General features: G+C 38.3%; 1 protein-coding gene and 1 pseudogene across 13 annotated transcripts; both read right to left on the bottom strand.

The window, feature by feature from the left end:
* Positions 1-240: 240 nt before the first annotated feature.
* Positions 241-2,823, bottom strand: LOC122075962 (annotated as a pseudogene).
* Positions 2,824-4,640: 1,817 nt separating this feature from the next.
* Positions 4,641-17,192, bottom strand: LOC122076913. 13 transcript variants are annotated; one of them, XM_042642559.1, is made up of 14 exons: positions 12,621-17,192; positions 12,400-12,481; positions 11,118-12,215; positions 10,136-10,338; positions 9,845-10,042; positions 9,233-9,304; positions 7,947-8,042; positions 7,218-7,297; positions 6,992-7,067; positions 6,440-6,650; positions 6,106-6,302; positions 5,786-5,891; positions 5,591-5,680; positions 4,641-5,477 (listed from the first exon to the last, which is right to left on the bottom strand). In XM_042642559.1, the coding sequence occupies exons 3-14, from the start codon at positions 11,626-11,628 to the stop codon at positions 4,726-4,728; spliced, it is 2,592 nt and encodes an 863-aa protein (XP_042498493.1). In that variant the 5' UTR covers positions 11,629-12,215; positions 12,400-12,481; positions 12,621-17,192; the 3' UTR covers positions 4,641-4,725. The 13 variants fall into 13 exon arrangements, with proteins under 13 accessions (XP_042498493.1, XP_042498486.1, XP_042498488.1 ...); XM_042642552.1 differs by having other exon boundaries at positions 11,118-11,517; positions 12,400-13,466; positions 13,742-17,192; XM_042642554.1 differs by having other exon boundaries at positions 11,118-11,517; positions 12,400-14,973; positions 15,107-17,192.
* Positions 17,193-17,675: the final 483 nt, after the last annotated feature.

The raw sequence follows: 17,675 nt of genomic DNA, 5'->3' as shown, positions 1-17,675 counted from the left end.
ACCTCATAATAAAAAACAGGTAACGGTTCTCTGAGTCACCTCTCCTTACTCCTCATTCCTCACATGAAATGACCTCGCTACCCTCCAATGTACCATGCATGGCATTTTATCACTCATTGGCATGCTCCCCTCTTGCTCAGATAACCCTATCCGTATTTTATTTATTTGTTCTCTCCTAAAAAAAATGAACAAAAAAATTGATGCAAGGAGGAATAGGGTACCATGGCAGTTCAGAGAGACTTTTCACTAACAGAAATTTCATTCTCTGGTTATTTGGTAAACAAATTCATTGCAGAATAATTTGATTCTCACTCTCATGCTAAAACTATTTGGGGCGCTATAGTACATATTAACAACTCTCAATCTTGTAAGAATGATGTCGTTAATAATTCAAGTTGCATTAGCCCCGTCCCAGAAAATTTGTTGCAAAATCCAAAACAAGGACGAAGTTTCTGAACTACATGGACCAAAACTGAAAGTTCACCTCTTAACCAATTTCCGAACTACATGGACCAAAATTGAAAGTTTACCTCAACAAACAGCGGAGCAGGTTAGTTCACTCCCCTTCTTCAATGACCTTGGTTCCCAAACCCTTCAGCCCTTCAGCTGGGACCTCTGCAACAGTAACCAATGAGTAGAGCTCCTCTTTGGCATCTTCCTCGTCATTCCTCTTTCGGGCAATTCGCACACGGACCCGTCTTGGCACACTCCTGATCCTCGGCTCCATACATGCTTGTTCAGCTTCACATCAACTCTAACATCAGTTGTCCCCATTGCTTTCTGGGCAAACTTCCTGATTTCCTTTATGGCCTTGGGAGCCATCTTCTTGAATGTGCTGTGAACAAGATCACAGTGTAAGCAATCCAATCCAAGGTATAAAGATGGGGATTCATAGAAGGAAATGGAGGGAAAGAAACAGACAACCATGTAAGGAGCAATAGTACTACTAGAGCTGTGAACAGTCAGTTGCCTTGGACCCAAGGACGCCTGGACAACTATGACCAGATATCATACGATTGTAAAACCTTTGCACGATCAATAGTACCAATAGATAACAAATGACACATTGAACTGTCTACTGTACCATGGCCAAATAAAATTATTACATTACAAAATTTTCCAAAAGATGTGTCCTTGCCCAAAGAAATAAAAGACATGTCAATGTAAGGAATCAGAGATGTATAAGGGTCCATGAAGGGTGACATGAGTATTTTCCAGGCCTGGCAAAAATACAACTTAGATATCGCATTTTGTAGATTAAAAGTGAAGTATTTGAAATGGGGGTAGAACTCCTATTTAGAAATCTACAGATATAAAATAGATTAGAATAGATTATCACATCTCCGAAAACATTTAGAACTTAATAGAGGATGAATATTTGTTTGTCCAGAACCTGTTGGCTTTAGTTCTTGAGGGCTTTCTATCCCTCCAGAAGAACCCATTGTGGTTATTCTTCATTTAGTCCTTGAGGTCATCTGCCACCATAAAGATCATAACTTCAAGATTCATAGCCCAGTTTTCAACTAGCAGCAGCTAGTCATTTACAATATTAAAACCCTGGGGGTTTAGGGAAATGTAAGTTTCCCAACTAACATTCTGTTGGAAAAATGAATATAATACAGTGAACGGATCAGGTTCACGTACGAGAATGTTCTCGTACGTCCCTGGTCCATAGATTTAAAATCTATTAAATGAAGAGAGAAAATTGATTCTAAATCCACGGATCAAGGACTTTCTTGTACATTCTCGTACGTGAACCTAATCCGCATAGACAAAATTACACCTCTAGAGTGAAAAGACACACATAAAAGAATGCACACTTCCTCCTATGGGATGAGGACAAAGACACAACATTTGAAAATGGCAGTGAATGTTCAGTGTACCCACACCCTGCAATAGCCATAGTCAACTACCCAATAAAGGTGAGAATGATTTCAAAGACACCAACATATGGTGTGCAAAATCTCATATATACGCAAACACCCGCTGTTAGGCTAAGAAATAAAGCCACTAGAATCGAATCCGGCAAATCAAGAGCTTGTCAGAACAGTAGTAAGAAATACTGAGGCGTGAATACAAATAAAATGGCAGTGCCTGCGCTCAATTACAACCTCATTCAATAATAATGGCTCTTCGAATATTTTCGACCACCTGAACCTTAATTCACCAACCCATTTTCACCACTGGAAATTTTTAACATTTTTTTACAATAAAAATCTCTCAAAACTCGAACATGAACGGATGGAGTGTACAACTGGCTAGGGAATATAATGACAGAGAAAAAGGAGAAATCGAGCCTTGAAATTCAACACAAAATCACTAAATTAACTACATGGCACCCCAGTTTACGAACATAAGCATAAATAAGCAACAGAAGATGCAATTAAATGGTAACAAATGCACAAAAACTTGTAACAGATCTAAAACAACCAAAGAGAAAATGGAACGGAGAAAGAAAACCGGAGTTGGTCCCAGGGAGAAGTGTAAGATTTCAATACAAGTACGTAAATATCTAAGCCATTTCTGATCTAACAATATACGCAAAAAAAGATTACAAGATGAAATAATTTTGTCGCCAAGATACGCCCTTACCATCCATGTAGACGTTTGTGGAGATTGATGGTGTATTCTCTAGTAACCACCTCTTCTTTTCTTCCACCCTTACTCGGCTTCACCACCATTGTTGCAGACTTGCAGCTCCCTCGGGACAGAAACCCTAACTCTCTCTCTTTCGGGCTTCGGCAGCTAAAGTAACCCTAACGCTCGATCGGGAACATATAGTAGCAAACCCAGCTCAGTAATGAACTTGATTTCTCAGAGGAAAAAAAAAAACTTACCGTTTTTTCACGTAACAAAGTGCGTGACGTTTCCAGAAATCACAATACAAATCAAAACCATCCCTTTTCTAACGGTTTCTTTAAATATAAATTGTTTGTTTTAAGCCCAAATTGTCTAGAGTACTTAGAGTACTGAGGGTGGATTGCCCAAATGGTTAGTACAAATTGAAAATTATATAAATAAACACATGATCTCAGGTTCGATGCCTCATTTGTGCATCTATAACCTTGGTTAATAAAAAATAAAATAAGGTCTAAAGTACTGACTGAAACATGGCATGGACATACATATACATGGGAGCGTTCAGACCCTTAAGCGTGCATCCTGATGGCTACGAGGATCTTGGGGTGTATGCAAACAAATGAATATTTAAGTGAATTAAATTATGAAATTTGACATGTGACCAATATAGACCATGTCCTCTCTATCCAATGATTGAAGTTGACGCATCATCTATTTAAATGCTAAATTATATGTTTTAAGAATTTCTAAAATTTAGCATAATCCTCTAAAAATCAATGATATGCCTTTTATTTTTTACTTGTCTCTAGTTGGATGCAATGGGACTTAGAGAAGTAAAAATTTTTAAATCTAAAGAAAATCTATGGATAGATCTATGTGATATACATGCCTCTTATAATTAGCGTTTTTGATTGGCATTGGTAGGTATTTGGCAAGGCACTGGTTGGTATATGCCACTTATTTTTTTCCTCATCATACTCCATAGGATCAAATAAACTGTCTACGAGTGATGGCTCAAAAGGTTTAGATGTGGAATAAATGGAACTAATTAAGATGTTTGGATAATACATTAGCAATAGAAAGAAGATCATATACTTTCTCTCTCATTTAGGACATAAGTGATACTCCTATTCCTAATATTACGAACTACCTTCAAGTGAATAAAGAAGATCATATACTTTCTCTCTCAAAAAGACTCAATTTCAGTAGTCAGAAAATCTCTCTGGCCTCCAAAAAGCCAAATATTCTAACTAGACAGGTCATGCAACTTGATAAAAAGGGAAGGGCTCCTAAGGGGCAACGTAGCCTCTACACTAGCATGAAACCAATGGGAGCACGAGTATATAGGTTGAGGGGGGGAGGGGTTGGGAGATTTCTGTTTTTTATGAGGGCTGAAGTGATCATTTCAACCTTTATTATGTTTGGCATAGGAGCTACATTGTCTTTTCGTGTTCTTTTTCCCAAACTAAATCATGATGAGAAAACCAAGCCACCGGAAAAAGTTCCCTTTCATATTCTTGCCTTCCCTGGGTTAGGAACCATGAAAGTGAAGGCCTAGAGCCAGGGTGCTGGACCACAACCAGGACCAGGGGTAATTTATATTTTAAAATATAAAAAATGCCCTTGAAAATTTCCCTCTTTTAAAAAATAAAATAAAAAACCTTGAAATTTGCCATGTGCCTGCTATAGTTTTAGCTTGCACTGACACCAACAATGTGATCAAGGTGCCCGCTTAGGCAACCAAGGAAATTGGACACCAGTCGCCTAGGTGACGCCTTCACAAGCATTCTGCTGTCTGATCTCAATCACATTAGTTGGAGTTTGCATTTGTGTGGTTAAACACTCCTATTTGTAGTCACTACAAATTTGTTGAAGAGATTACAAGATTATTTTTTGTTAATGATGGGTACATAGGCCTTTGATATTAGTTCACAACAGATGCCAGGAAGAAGGGAGTAACAAAATGGCCAATCTTCTTCTCTTTTAATATATTTTATTCATCGCAAAAAAAAAAAAAAAAAAAAAAAAGACCCTTTCCATTTTCCCCTCAGAGCAAAGAATTAAAAACAAAATAAAAATTATCAGATGGGACCAATCACGTAAGTTTTAACTTCACAATGGAAAACCCACTTTCTCACCACAACTTTAAGCTCCAATGTTGAAATAAACAGTGTAAGATTCATCTCTCAAGCTCAGCAATGGCATCAGTAAGAAGTTCCGCTTGGCTCCTTTTGCCACAAAGCTAATGGGATGATATTCACTTATCCCACTATTCAAGTTAAAACTTGCTGCATTCTGGAATCCAGCATCTGTTGTCCCTGACTTGCAGCTGAGCTTAACACTTGTGCCTGCATTGTAGTTCAGCCCACTATACACAAAACACCCATGATGGCTTTCTGACTCCAAAGACACTGAGTTATTCTTCCCATCTAATCCTGCCACCACCTTAAATGTAAACATGCCCTTGTCATTAGTTGCACTTGCCAGGGCAAGATTGTCATTTGGTCCTTTTTGCACCACAAGCATCCCAGGAAGATCAAATGGTTCCAGCAAAACTGACTTTCCAATAGCATCTCTCAGTGAAGAGAAATGAGAGGAATTCATGTCTTGGGAGACGATAAGTCTGAAGGTTGCATGGACAGCAAAATCTGTCCCTGGTTCTGGCAACTTCTCCATTGTAATGGAATTGTTTGAGTTCGTGATGAAAAAAGTCGCGTTGCTGACCACCTGGGAAATAGATATCAGCTGAGAACTATAACCTTTTGGGATTGCAGTTATCCAGTCTGAGACTGAGTGTGCTGTTCCTGTTTTAATGTCTCCATCGCCACTAGATAGACCAGCAAGAAGGTAAGGCCCATAAAGGATTGCCTGCAAAGAAGCATACTCAGGCCGGTCATCTGAAACACATACAAAGAGATTTTGTCTCAGTTGTCTCCGAGGGCAAAAATATGTACAAATCTATATCATCTTAAGATAGGAATTGAATATTGAGAAGCTCCATTGATGCTACCTTGTATGGCCTCTGTCCTTAGAACAATGGGTAGTTGAAGGGTCAATTCGTCTCCACCATGCCATTGCCTTGTGACTGACAGAAAATTACCTGGTCATGGGAACATAGAAGAGTTAGCAATCACTATTTTTTTTTTTTTCCAAAAAAATAAATAAGGGGATTAAATGAAAAAGAAAACTAGATTATAATCCACACCTGGCTGAGGTAAATTCAAATTCTGAGAATTTAATGCTGCCTTGGCACCATTTGAATATGTCCAAAGTGGAATCCGCAAATTCAAGATTGATGATTGACCTGCTTCCTGCATAAAGTAGACACAAGACCCAATTAATTGAAGCCAATTTGCCAAAGTAAACAAATGCCTTGTAATTAGAGAAAAAAATTGCAGAGGGATAAAGAAGAATTTTGTAGCGAATTTGCAAAATTGGAAGACTAGTGGAACATAAACTATGAAGTTCTTGAGATATTCTTATATTAGCTTTGAAATACCTATTCTTATATTAGCTTTGAAATACCTTCTTCGTAAAAAATGTCATCTTCAGTCGAAGATAAGGATCCCATGAAACAACAGGTTCTACTGTTTGATTTAGCACAATCTGTCCAGATTTCCAATCAAGATTGCTTGATATAAACTGAATCACATAAAGAGCTGGAAGTTTCCCCTCCTCCTCAAAGTAAATTGAATCTCCTAACTTTGAGAATGATTCGATTCCTATACAAGCAAGATGAAGAATCAGCAAATTATCCAATGAATAAAGCATTAGAAGTTAAATTAAATTGAAAAAATAAAAAGAAGACGAAGAACAATGAATGCATATAAGTTAAACACTATGGTCCTCAAGTATAGACCTGTCCCATAGCAACACCAGAAAGTGTTGAACTTTGTTCCCCATCCATGCGTACTCCGGGCCTTGGATCCCCCACGGCCTAGAGGAAGGAAGTAGATCATTATTCCAGGCTCTGTTCCTCTCTGGATACTTAGAACACCATTCGTCAGGGCACGTTCATAATAATCTGCATATTTCATTTCCTTGGTCCATCTAAATAGGTGGCGAGAAACCTACACAGAAAAAAATGAGCCTGAAACATGCAGTTTCATTGAATAGTCTCAATCAAAGGATACATAAAATATTAAAGCAAATCCAGGTGTTCTGTTTGCAAAAGAATGTCAACATACATTTTCCAAATGCCAATCAAATGAACGCAACTCTGCCTCAACTTTATATAGTTGTCATTTTTATCCCCATAGCTCTTCATCTCTATTCTTAAGGAAGCCAGATGCAGATAAAGATCCATAGCTCAACATACATCTGGGCTATCATAAGGTAGCCTTTTTCAGAGAACACCTACTACAAGTGTGTTCTCACTTGGAATGATGAGACCAAACACAAATTGATATACCTTTAGCATGTTGTATGTAGTGCAAGATTCTTCATTGTCAGCCTTCAGAGTGTCTGCAAGGCGTTCTGGATCCGTCCTGCACACGGATCAAGAAAGGGAATGCTTTGAAACAATATTGAATCCTGTCTCATCAAATTGATGCCTTGAAGGTTACATAAAGCTAGCCCACAGCATTGGGTTGTGAGGGTAATTGATGCCTAAAACACAAGGAGCTGGATTATATTACCAGAACTCATTAAATGATGTTCCACCTGTAGCATAGCTGTGCGAAGAATTAACAACATCTAAAAAATATGTCCCAATTTCCTGCCACACCAAATTAAACAAGAATTACACTTCTGAATTTTATGAAAATATGATCATGGCAACATATAACAAATTTATCTGTTACAACCTAGTATTGCTGTCCACTGATAAACTGTTAAGAATCAAAGCATAATAGAAATTCCAATAAATAAATAACAGACCTCAATTAGATGTTGAAGCATGCTTTGCAAACATATGAACCTATTCTAAAGTTTGGGTTCCAGCTTTGTTTTGGGGGGGGGGTTTGGTGGGGGAGGGATGCAATTTAAAAAGCAGAACGAAAAGGTCATGGCACTATATGGTGAGATAATAAGAACATCCATTTACATTTCTACTATCATGGAAAGGGGTTCTTCTGTAAGCAAACATAAAACACATAAAGACATAGAAGCAAGACAGAATAGGAATTCCCTCAAGAATAATAATCACCCAAGTCCTCAAACACAGGTTAAATAATGTTTTACAAATCTATGTTCCTCTACTAGAATTTTATATTGAAAGGAGAAAATGAAATCCTTCTTTTAAACTACAAGATTTACTACTGAAGTTGCATGATGTCAAAAAATTGAAAACAGAATTCAACACAATATATAACTTAAAAGTACTCAACTCAAAAAGAGAGAATATTCTGTACAAAAGAGCCATTCACCTTGTAAAGTGGATCACCAGTTGTTTCATATCGCATTTGAGATCCAATGATAATTGGGATATGCGTATTAGCATGAAAGCCAGAAATGGTTCTTGACTGCAAGCCAAGAAAAAAAAAAAAGAATAGAAAATTTCATAAATTCTAGTGATAAGAAACAGTAATGATATGTTTATAAAATAAACAGGAAAGCATCACAGAGTGGTGAATGGTATTCACTTTTTTTTTTTTGGGTAAAAATGTATTCACCCACTATTTATTATTTATATCTTGGTTGATCATAGATTTTATTCGTGAAAAAAAAGTATGCACGTACATATGATCAATAACCAACTTACTCGAACTATTAAATTAGTGCAGTCTTGATTTCTGTTTTTTTGTTCGTTATCTGTCCAGGAATGAAATAGTCTTTCTTGATTGGAGTCTGATTAAGTTTAAGCACAACATCATAAATATAAGGGCACAGCTCCATAGAAAGGCTTGTTGCTTTCTGGTTCTCTGGATTCATACCTTTCCGCTGTGGATTCAGAGGCAGTACTCACTGGATTTTGAGTACAGGTTGCTGTGGATTCAGTAGTAAGGTCCTGGTGGATTCCAGACAAGGTTTCTAATGTTTTCCAGATATTCAGTTCATGTGGATTCCTGAACTGAATCTTCTATTCTTTCTTTTCTTCTTTCAAATTCAGGTAAGAATTCTGAACCCCAAACCCTGTGGCTAAATTATCTTAATCTTTTCTATAAAATGTTTTGCTTTATTGATTGGTTGTTCTGCAGAATAAGTTTCTGCCCTAACAAATTCAGTTTATTGTTCAAGTTTCTGGTTTAGGTTTCTGTTTTCAAGTTCTAAAATTTTCAACTGATTTAAGTTTTCCTAGTTCAAATCAACCAGGGTTTGAACTTAGATTTTCAGATTCTAACAGAGTATCCCCCAAAGCAGTTAGCTCATATATTATTAAATCAATGAAATTTCAGTATTCAAATTAAGGTTAACATCAATAGTAGTTGACATGGAATTATATTCTCTAGTTCCACACATCAGACTCGTATATTGTTTGCACATATCTCTCGTATTCTCTAATCATGTGAACAATGGAAATCTACTCACAGTTGACTACTCTAAAGGAAACTCAACTATGCCTTATCCCAACTGAAGGATACCATCTCTTATTTATTTTTATTTTTTGCTGGGAGGGGGGTGTGGCAGTGTGGGGGAGAACAGTATGGTGAAGTAAAGAATATCTGCAAGATAAAGAAAACCAACAATGATGAACATTGAGAATTGTAATTACCTTCACTGCAAGCAAGCCTAGAAAGCATGGTTTATCAAAAAGATGCACTAATACCAAATGGTTTTGATCACCCTGCAGACATTTTAAAGAAAAACCTTTTAAGTCTACAAAACTGAAAATTGATTAGAAGCATATTTGAACTTCCAAGTATCAATAGGCAATCAAAGATTCAACAAACAACTGCCTTCCAAAATTTAAAAGTTGCATAACTAATCCTGTTACTAAGTTGAAAGACTCCCCATATAAATAGAAGTTGGTTCTCTTTATAATTATAGCAAATTTAAATCATTTTATATTTACAAGGGCAAGGGTTGTGCCTGAAACCCTACATGGTAACTGAACCACCAAATAGGAGAAGATGACATTATTGGTTTGACCCTTTGGGAACCAAGAAGGTGAGGAAATAGTAAGAAACAGCAGTTGAGTGGAAGCCACCAAGCAAGAAATGAATCATACATGATACAGTATTGCCCAAACCAACTATTGTCTCAGAAGATACAACATGCTAAGTAAAAAAATAATATGAGATGAAGCAGATAGACTAGTCTTTCTGTTATGCTGTAATATAACATATTAAGTGAGAAAGAATATGAGATGAACCAGAAGTCTTACAGTAATGTTGTATAGCTTATACAGGATATCATTCATGCCGCCAGTTTCTTCATTAAGTGTCCGCCAATGCCTTTCAACAGAATACCTTGCTATGACATTTAGAACACGGTTGAAGAAGTACTCAACCATCCACTCCACCATTTTTAAAGCTTGCTTATTACCAGCCAACATGTATTGATCCAAAAGGCCTGCCAAGATCTGTCAAAGTAAAGAAGAATATATATAATGTTTATGATACCCAACTTCCTATTGAGCCCACATAATAGAATTCTTAAAATCAGTCTATGCTACCTTGTGAATGGTGTAGTATGGTGCCCACACTTTCTTTCTAGCTTCAAGGCGGTCAAACATCTCAGATGGGAAAGCCGATAGGTAACCTGACCCCATTTTCTGCTGACAGGCATCAAGTGCAGAAACCACAGCGGACATTTTCTGAAGTAGAGTGCCATTGTTAGTGCTAGCCCACATTTGTGCCGAAGCACTCAGGTAATGCCCTTCAAGATGCAAACAGAAAGCATGTTGTTACAAAGCATACATATCAAACCTTGAAAGAAGTAGAAGTAAGGAAGAAAGTCTAGGAAAATATAACCATTTTGAAGTTCTCCCAAGTCCTATGAACTATACTTTTCTTTATGTTTTGTTCTATGAACTGCTGCTCTATTTTTCACTTAGTTTGTACTGTCTCCTAATACCATTCCACTTTTTTTGTCTCATATTTAATATTTTCAATGAAAATGAAGCCCAAATAAGTGAAGCTGATAAAGAACCACTCCCCCACTCCCACCTCAAATCCTTCTTAAAAGGTGAAATAAAAAAATCTGATGCTGCTGTACTGATCCACAGCATCTAAGCCCAATATGTGACTTAGGAAAAAAATAGTTTAAATTAATTTACATGGCGTATATCCTTAACAAAATACTAAGAGAGTGTATATATAATGACAGGATTAATCAATTTTTCTTTTAAAATCAGTCTAGTATGTATAATTAATTCAATAGCATATTGTTTATAATCAGTTCAAAACCAACAGTTTATCAAATTCAAAATCAAACTGCACTGTTTAATAAATGTTTTCACTTCTTAAAACAAAAATTGAACCAATTAACAAATGGATTATCGGTCTGGTTTATATGGTTTGATTCGATTTCGACAAACAATTTTAGTTTGTAATTCACACCCTTAAATTTAACCAACAAGAAGAAGGTTATGTGGGAATGAAACCAAAAGGAAAAACAACAAATAAGTAAAGATTAATAAACTCAAAAACACTAACCCAAAAAATGACCCCGAAGCTCAACAGTTGGGGCCTCCCATCCTCCATAGTGAGTCCCAGGAGTTGGCAAACCTGCAGTCTTTCTGAAACTCCAGACCAAGCTATCCACTTCCAACATCAACAAGTACTCCAAGTTCGTCAACTGAGCTCGTCCATGTAGTGAATTTGGGTCCAACCTCACGTCGTGTAGTGAGACTTCCCTGAGGAAACTTCCTGGGTCTTGATGCTTAGTATACTTATCAGATTGCTTCTTTATTTTGTTCAAACTCTTCTGAGAATTAAAGTTGGCTATCCATGCAGAGTCATTTGCTGTGATTGGATAATAATCCTTGAACATCTCTTTCCTCCAAGTTTCATTATTAGATGACAATAGCTCAAACCGATAAGTGTGGGAAGAGAGCTGTGTTGGAGAGTTGGTGCATTCCGAAGTCCCATATACAAAATCAGAAGAGAAGACCCATAAGACGAGGAAGAAGAATAAGAAAATAGAGAGCTTGAATTTGATCTCCATTTGTCTTGGCTGGTTGTAGTGTATTAGAAAGAAAAAAAAACACAACAATAAAAATTACTGGGTTTTATGTTGTATTTATAACTGAATCTACAGAGATCTAGATCGGGGTTATATTTGGAAAGAGAGAGGACAGAAGTACGTTAAAAAGATAATTAAATTGTTTGTAGAAGGATAAACATCTTATTAGATTGAGATATACTTAAACAAATCAAAGGAAAGAAAATAAGGAAGCAAACAAGGCAATCTTATCCACAGGAAAGAATCAAGGACAAATCAAATGAATAAGTAAAGCCAACAAGGCAATCTTATCTGCAAGAAAGAATTAAGGAATTCTAATCAGGAAAGATTATTTACAGCTAATATGACCTTATGTATACAACCAAGCAAATCAATAAATAATGAAGAATTGGGTAAATTCTGATTTGTGCCTTAGTGGGCACAGTCCTCTTTTATTGATAGCAAAAATAGTAGTCTTAATCCTCATAGTAGTCTAAGTCCTAATCCTTACAGTAGTCTAAGTGGGAAATAACGCATAACTCAACACTCCCCCTCAAGTTGGTGTGAATATCTGCTAACTGATCTTTACTCTGCACAAAAGGAATACAGATAAGTCCTTGCTCTAATACAAATCCAATTTGCCATAACTCGAAACTCAGCCTCTGCACTAGATCTAGCTACAACTGGCTGCTTCTTACTGTGCCATGTACCCAAGTTACCACCAATAAATGTACAATAGCTAATAGTAGAGCGACAATCATCTGGAGAACCTACCCAATCAACATCAGTGTATGTCTCAATCCTCATGGGATTTGTAGAGAATAAAATGCCGTTTCCTGGTGCAGTCTTCAAGTACCTAAGAATTCGGTTCACAACAACCATATGTGAGGAATAGGGATCATGCATGTACTGACTCACCAAACTTACTGCATGAGTTATGTTTGGTTTCGTATGAGATAGATAAATGAGTCTTCCAACCAGTCTTTGATACCAACCTTTATCAACAGGTTCACCTTCCTTACTTCTGAGATGAGAGAGCCTCAATAGGAGTATCCAAGGGTTTACACCTTAACATACCAGTCTCTGATAGGAGGTCCAATGTATACTTTCTCTGGGAGAGAACAATACCCTTGGTTGAATGTGCCACCTCAATGCCAAGAAACTTTTTCAGTCTTTCTAGGTCCTTGATCTCAAACTCCTTACCAAGATAGGCCTTGAGCTTAGAGATTTCATCTTTATCGTTACCACTTACCAGTAACAATAATATCATCCACATATACTATCAACACAGTAATTTGATCACCCAAGTTTTAATAAATAATGTATGATCAACATTACTTTGAGTAAAGCCAACAACTATCATAGCCTTGTGAAAACAACCAAACAATGCCCTGGGAGATTGCTTCTGTCCATACAAAGCTCTCTTCAATCTAAACACTTTGCCTTGTGTTTCTGAACTAGAGTATTCAGGTGGAATGTCCATATACTCTAGTTCAGTCAGCTCTCCATGAAGAAAATCATTCTTGACATCCAGTTGCTTTAGCACCCATCCTTAGTTCACTGCACAAGAGATGATAACTAGAATTGTATTCATTTTTGCTACAGGTGCAAAGGTCTCCTGGTAGTCAATCCCATAAGTCTGAGTAAAGCACTACACCTCCTAATCTTGCCTTGTATCTATCTACAGTCCTATTAGCACTATTCTTGACCGTGAACACCCATTTGTAGCCAATTGGTTGCTTTTGCAGGGGAAGAACAACTAGATCCCATTTGTTATTCTTATGAAGAGCTCGCATCTCCTCATTTATTGCCTCCTTCCACTTAGGTCTTGCATTTTCCTCCTGCAAAATTTTAGAATAGAATCAGAGGACAAGGAATACACAAATGCACGATGTGATGGGTAGAGAGAATTATATAATACCACGTTAGAAATAGGATGCCGAGTACAAGTACAATTACAATTACGTTTTCTATGAGTAATAGACACATCAAGAGACTAATCAAAAGTGAGGGGAAAGGTTATTCCTAGAAGGGAAGACTTGGTATCGGGAAGCAATGGAGTAGCAGTGGTACTATGAGTGTTTGTTTCAGTTCTCCTTTTTTTTAGAGAGAATACCTGTATCACTGGACCATCCTATGTTTTCTGCTGAATCTGTGACTCCCCTTGAATGGGAGCCTCCTGCTCCTGAATTGATGGCTCCCCTTGAACAATATTTGCTGGACCAATAGGAACCTCTGAACCTATAGTCTTCATTCCAATATTCCTCTAAGTAGCACCATTTTCTATGGTAAGATATAAAGGCCAATCAAAAGTAGGAATCTAAATCATCTCTTCACCACCAGAGGACTACCCCTGAAGAGGTGGAAAGTAAGCCTCAGTCTCACGAAAGATCACATCCACTGAAACAAAGAGTCATCGAGAAGGTGGACGATAGCACCGATATCCCTTCTGAGTGGGAGAATAGCCCACAAAAATATACCAGAGTCCACAATGATCAATCTTGCCAAGAAACTGATGATTACGAACAAAGCAAACACAACCAAAGACATTTGGAGGAACAACAAAAGTATGAGACCCAGATAACAACTCAATGGGACTCTTAAAACCAAGTATCCGTGAAGGCATCCCATTCATGAGATAGACAGCAGTGAGAACAACCTCACTCCAATAGGGGGCAAGGACCTATATCTCAAACATCAAGGAGCGAGCAACCTCAAGTAGATGACTATTCTTGCATTCAGCCACACCATTATGTTATGGAGTAACCACATAACTAGTCTGATGGATGATCCCATGATCAACCAAGTAAGATTGGAAGGAACCTTCCATATATTCCTTTCCATTATCAGTTCGCAGAATCTTGATTTTAGCATCAAACTGTGTCTTAACTATGCAATAAAATTCCCGAAACACTGAAAAACCTCACTCTTATGATGCAATAAATAAATCCAAGTAGAATGAGTACGACAATCAATAAAAGTAACAAACCATCTATAGCCAAAAACGGAGATATGGTGGGCAGGGCCCCAAACATGGGAATGAATTAAAGCAAAAGGCACAGTACTTTTATTATCAGAAAGAGGATAGACAGTCCGCGCTTGTTTTGCCAAAACACACACATTACAAGTACACTGGTCCATAGTATAATGTTTAATTAATACTGGAAATAATTTAGATAAAATGCCCCATGGGTGTGACCCAGACGACGATGCGAACCCAAAAGTTCTGAGAGTGCCAAATCATACGAAGTTTGTAGAGCCCATGAGGGACCAGTGTCCAGGTAATAGAGATCACCACTCATTCCACCATTGCCAATCATTGCCCCTATCACCAAGTCCTGAAACACACTGTGAGTAGGAAAGAAAGTGACTTTACAGTTCAAATATTTAGTAATACTACCAATGAAAAGTAAATTACTAGTAAACTTAGGAACGTGTAGCACAGAAGACAATGACAACAAAGAAGAGCATTGAATGGAACCTGGTCCAGCAATAAGGGAAAGGGAGGGAAAGGAACCATCAGCAACAAGAACTTTGGTATTACATAAAGAGGGACAATAGGTAGAAAAAAAGGTGTGTAAATCGGTCATGTGATTAGTAGCCCTGGAGTCAATTATCCAGAACGAGGAGGCTTCAGATGCATTATGGCCCCAAAAAATGGTACTTGAGTAGGTAGAGTGGGAAGCAGTGATTGTCTGTATAGAGTAGGCAACAGCAGCAGTAGAGGATCCCATTTGAGTTAAGTTAACATGTGACAAAACATAGCCATTTCATCAGTAGAGAAAGAGGCACCTACAATAGTGGATCTATCAGAGTCAACTGTAGTTTTCTACTGATTCGCCTGGGTGTTCTTCCCACAACCCTGATTATGCCCATAAGAGTTGACAGGATGTCCATGGAGCTTCCAACAAGTTTCCCTAGTGTAATGCTCCTTGCCACAACAGTCACATTTGACAACTGATTTTTTGTGAGAGTTTGAGGTAGTAGTTCAGGAAACTATACTAGTAGCAGAGTCCAAAGCGGATCGATCCTGAGAAAGAGGTTGTATCACTTTAGATCGACGTTGTTCCTCATCCTGAATAACGGAATAGTCTTCCTCAAGGGTGGGTGATGGATCATGATTAAGCGCATGAGCCCTAATCTAATTCTATTCCATATTGAGACCTGCCAGAAAAACATAAATATGGAGCTCCTCCTCACGCTTCTTAAACCCAACATCAGTCTCACAAACAAGTTGATAAGCCTCATAATAATCAATCTCATTCCCCTTACCCTGCAAATCATAGTAAAATTGAGCTACAAAAAGCTCCTTCTGAGTAGCTCGATGGACCTTCTTCCGTAATTCAAAACACTGGCTACGCTTACCCACGTGGGGATAGGAGCCTTAATGGCCTTCTAAATCTTAGCAGCAGAATTAAGTAATAAATATGTCCAAGCAATAGAAGGTGACATAGAATTAATAAGATACGACATTGCCATCCAATTGTTAGCGTCCCATTTATCCTGAGCAGAATTTACAATAGTAGGATGTTCAGAAGTTCCTGTAAGAAACCTGGCATAACCACGACCAGCAATTGACAGATAGTAAGACCAAGACCAGATCAGATAGTTACCCTCATCCAACTTAATGGTACTAGTTGGGAAGAGAGGGTAATCATGACCAGAGGAACAACCCCTACCTCCTAAGTAATTGATATACCAGAATCTTCAAACGTCATGGGTGCAGATTCAACAAGCAATCACAAGAGAGGATGACCAATCCAGAGCAAAGCAAGCATAAACAACTCCAAGACAAAGGCTCCCAGTGGGAAAATACTCACCACTGCGGGAGAGAATCAAGGAGAGGCAAAATTGCCCTCATTACAAAGAGAGCCTTTTATTTTTATTTTTTAATTTTTTGTGGTCGTAGGGTGGGGAATAGACTAGCGCATGTGGGAATTGGGTTGGGTGAGGTCTAGTTAGGCTAGTTGATTCAAGGTTGGGTCTAGATGGTTTATTAGTGGGGTTGGGTTTACGATTATTTGGTCAAGTCGGTACATGCGAGAGGTTGCAGAGAGGCTGAGTTTCGATGGGTTCCGGTCACGAGAGGAGGCAGAGGAGGGTTCAGGAGAGGATGGGTTGCCATGGGTTTTGATCAAGAAGGGTTGTAGAGGAAGGTGCGATGGGTTTTGGTCGGATTATTTGGTCGAGTCGGTACAGGCGAGAGGTTGAGTTTCGATAAGTTATGGTCGCTAGAGGAGGCAGAGGAGGGTTTAGGTCCAGAGGGATTCAGAGGAGGCAGGATCGCGATGGTTTTCTGGTCGCGAGAGGTGACAGAGGAGACAGAGGTTTTGGCGCAGGTGAAGAACGGTGGGGTTTGGGTTTGGGTTTAGGTTTGCGCAGGGGTGATTGGGTGCATCGGCAATGTTAGGCAACTGGCACTGCAAGTATTTGGATGCAGCGGTTAGGCGTGGGGTTTGGCAGCGGCTGGGAGGTCTAAAACGTAGAGGAGGAAGAAGATACCATGAAGAATTGGGTAAATAGGGGCATATGGGGGGGGTGGGTAGGTAAGAAGCTCATTTTGAACATTGTCCCGAACGACATGACCGTCTATCTCTATGTGTTTGGTACACCCATATAGGGGTGTAAAGCGGTCAGGCCAGGTCGGTCTCGATCAGGTCTAGTAGTGCTCGACCAATTTCTAGAACTGCACCGTGAACCCTCGTTTAGCTAAACGGGCTAGCACGGGCATGGTATAGTTAATAATTGGGCCGGTCAGTCTCAGACTTTAATTGGGCTTCCATAAATGGGACTTAATCGGGCTATAGACCTATTTAACTTTAAACATGTTTTAAACGGGTCCTCTTTAAAATTGGTCTCTTAAATGTGCTTAAAGAGGAATACCAATAAAATGAGACAAAGATGGGCATAGCAAAGAAATATCCTATAGTTAAAATGGATTAAGCCAAAGATGGGAAAAACTTCTAAGTTACTAAGGTACTCGGTCTTTAACCTACAAAACTCAAATCAATTAAACTATGCCTACACAACCCAATTTTAGCAAGTTCAAA

This window comes from Macadamia integrifolia, chromosome 4, assembly GCF_013358625.1.
Source record: "Macadamia integrifolia cultivar HAES 741 chromosome 4, SCU_Mint_v3, whole genome shotgun sequence".
Taxonomy (NCBI): domain Eukaryota; kingdom Viridiplantae; phylum Streptophyta; class Magnoliopsida; order Proteales; family Proteaceae; genus Macadamia; species Macadamia integrifolia.
This window is presented reverse-complemented; position numbering and strand designations above follow the sequence as displayed.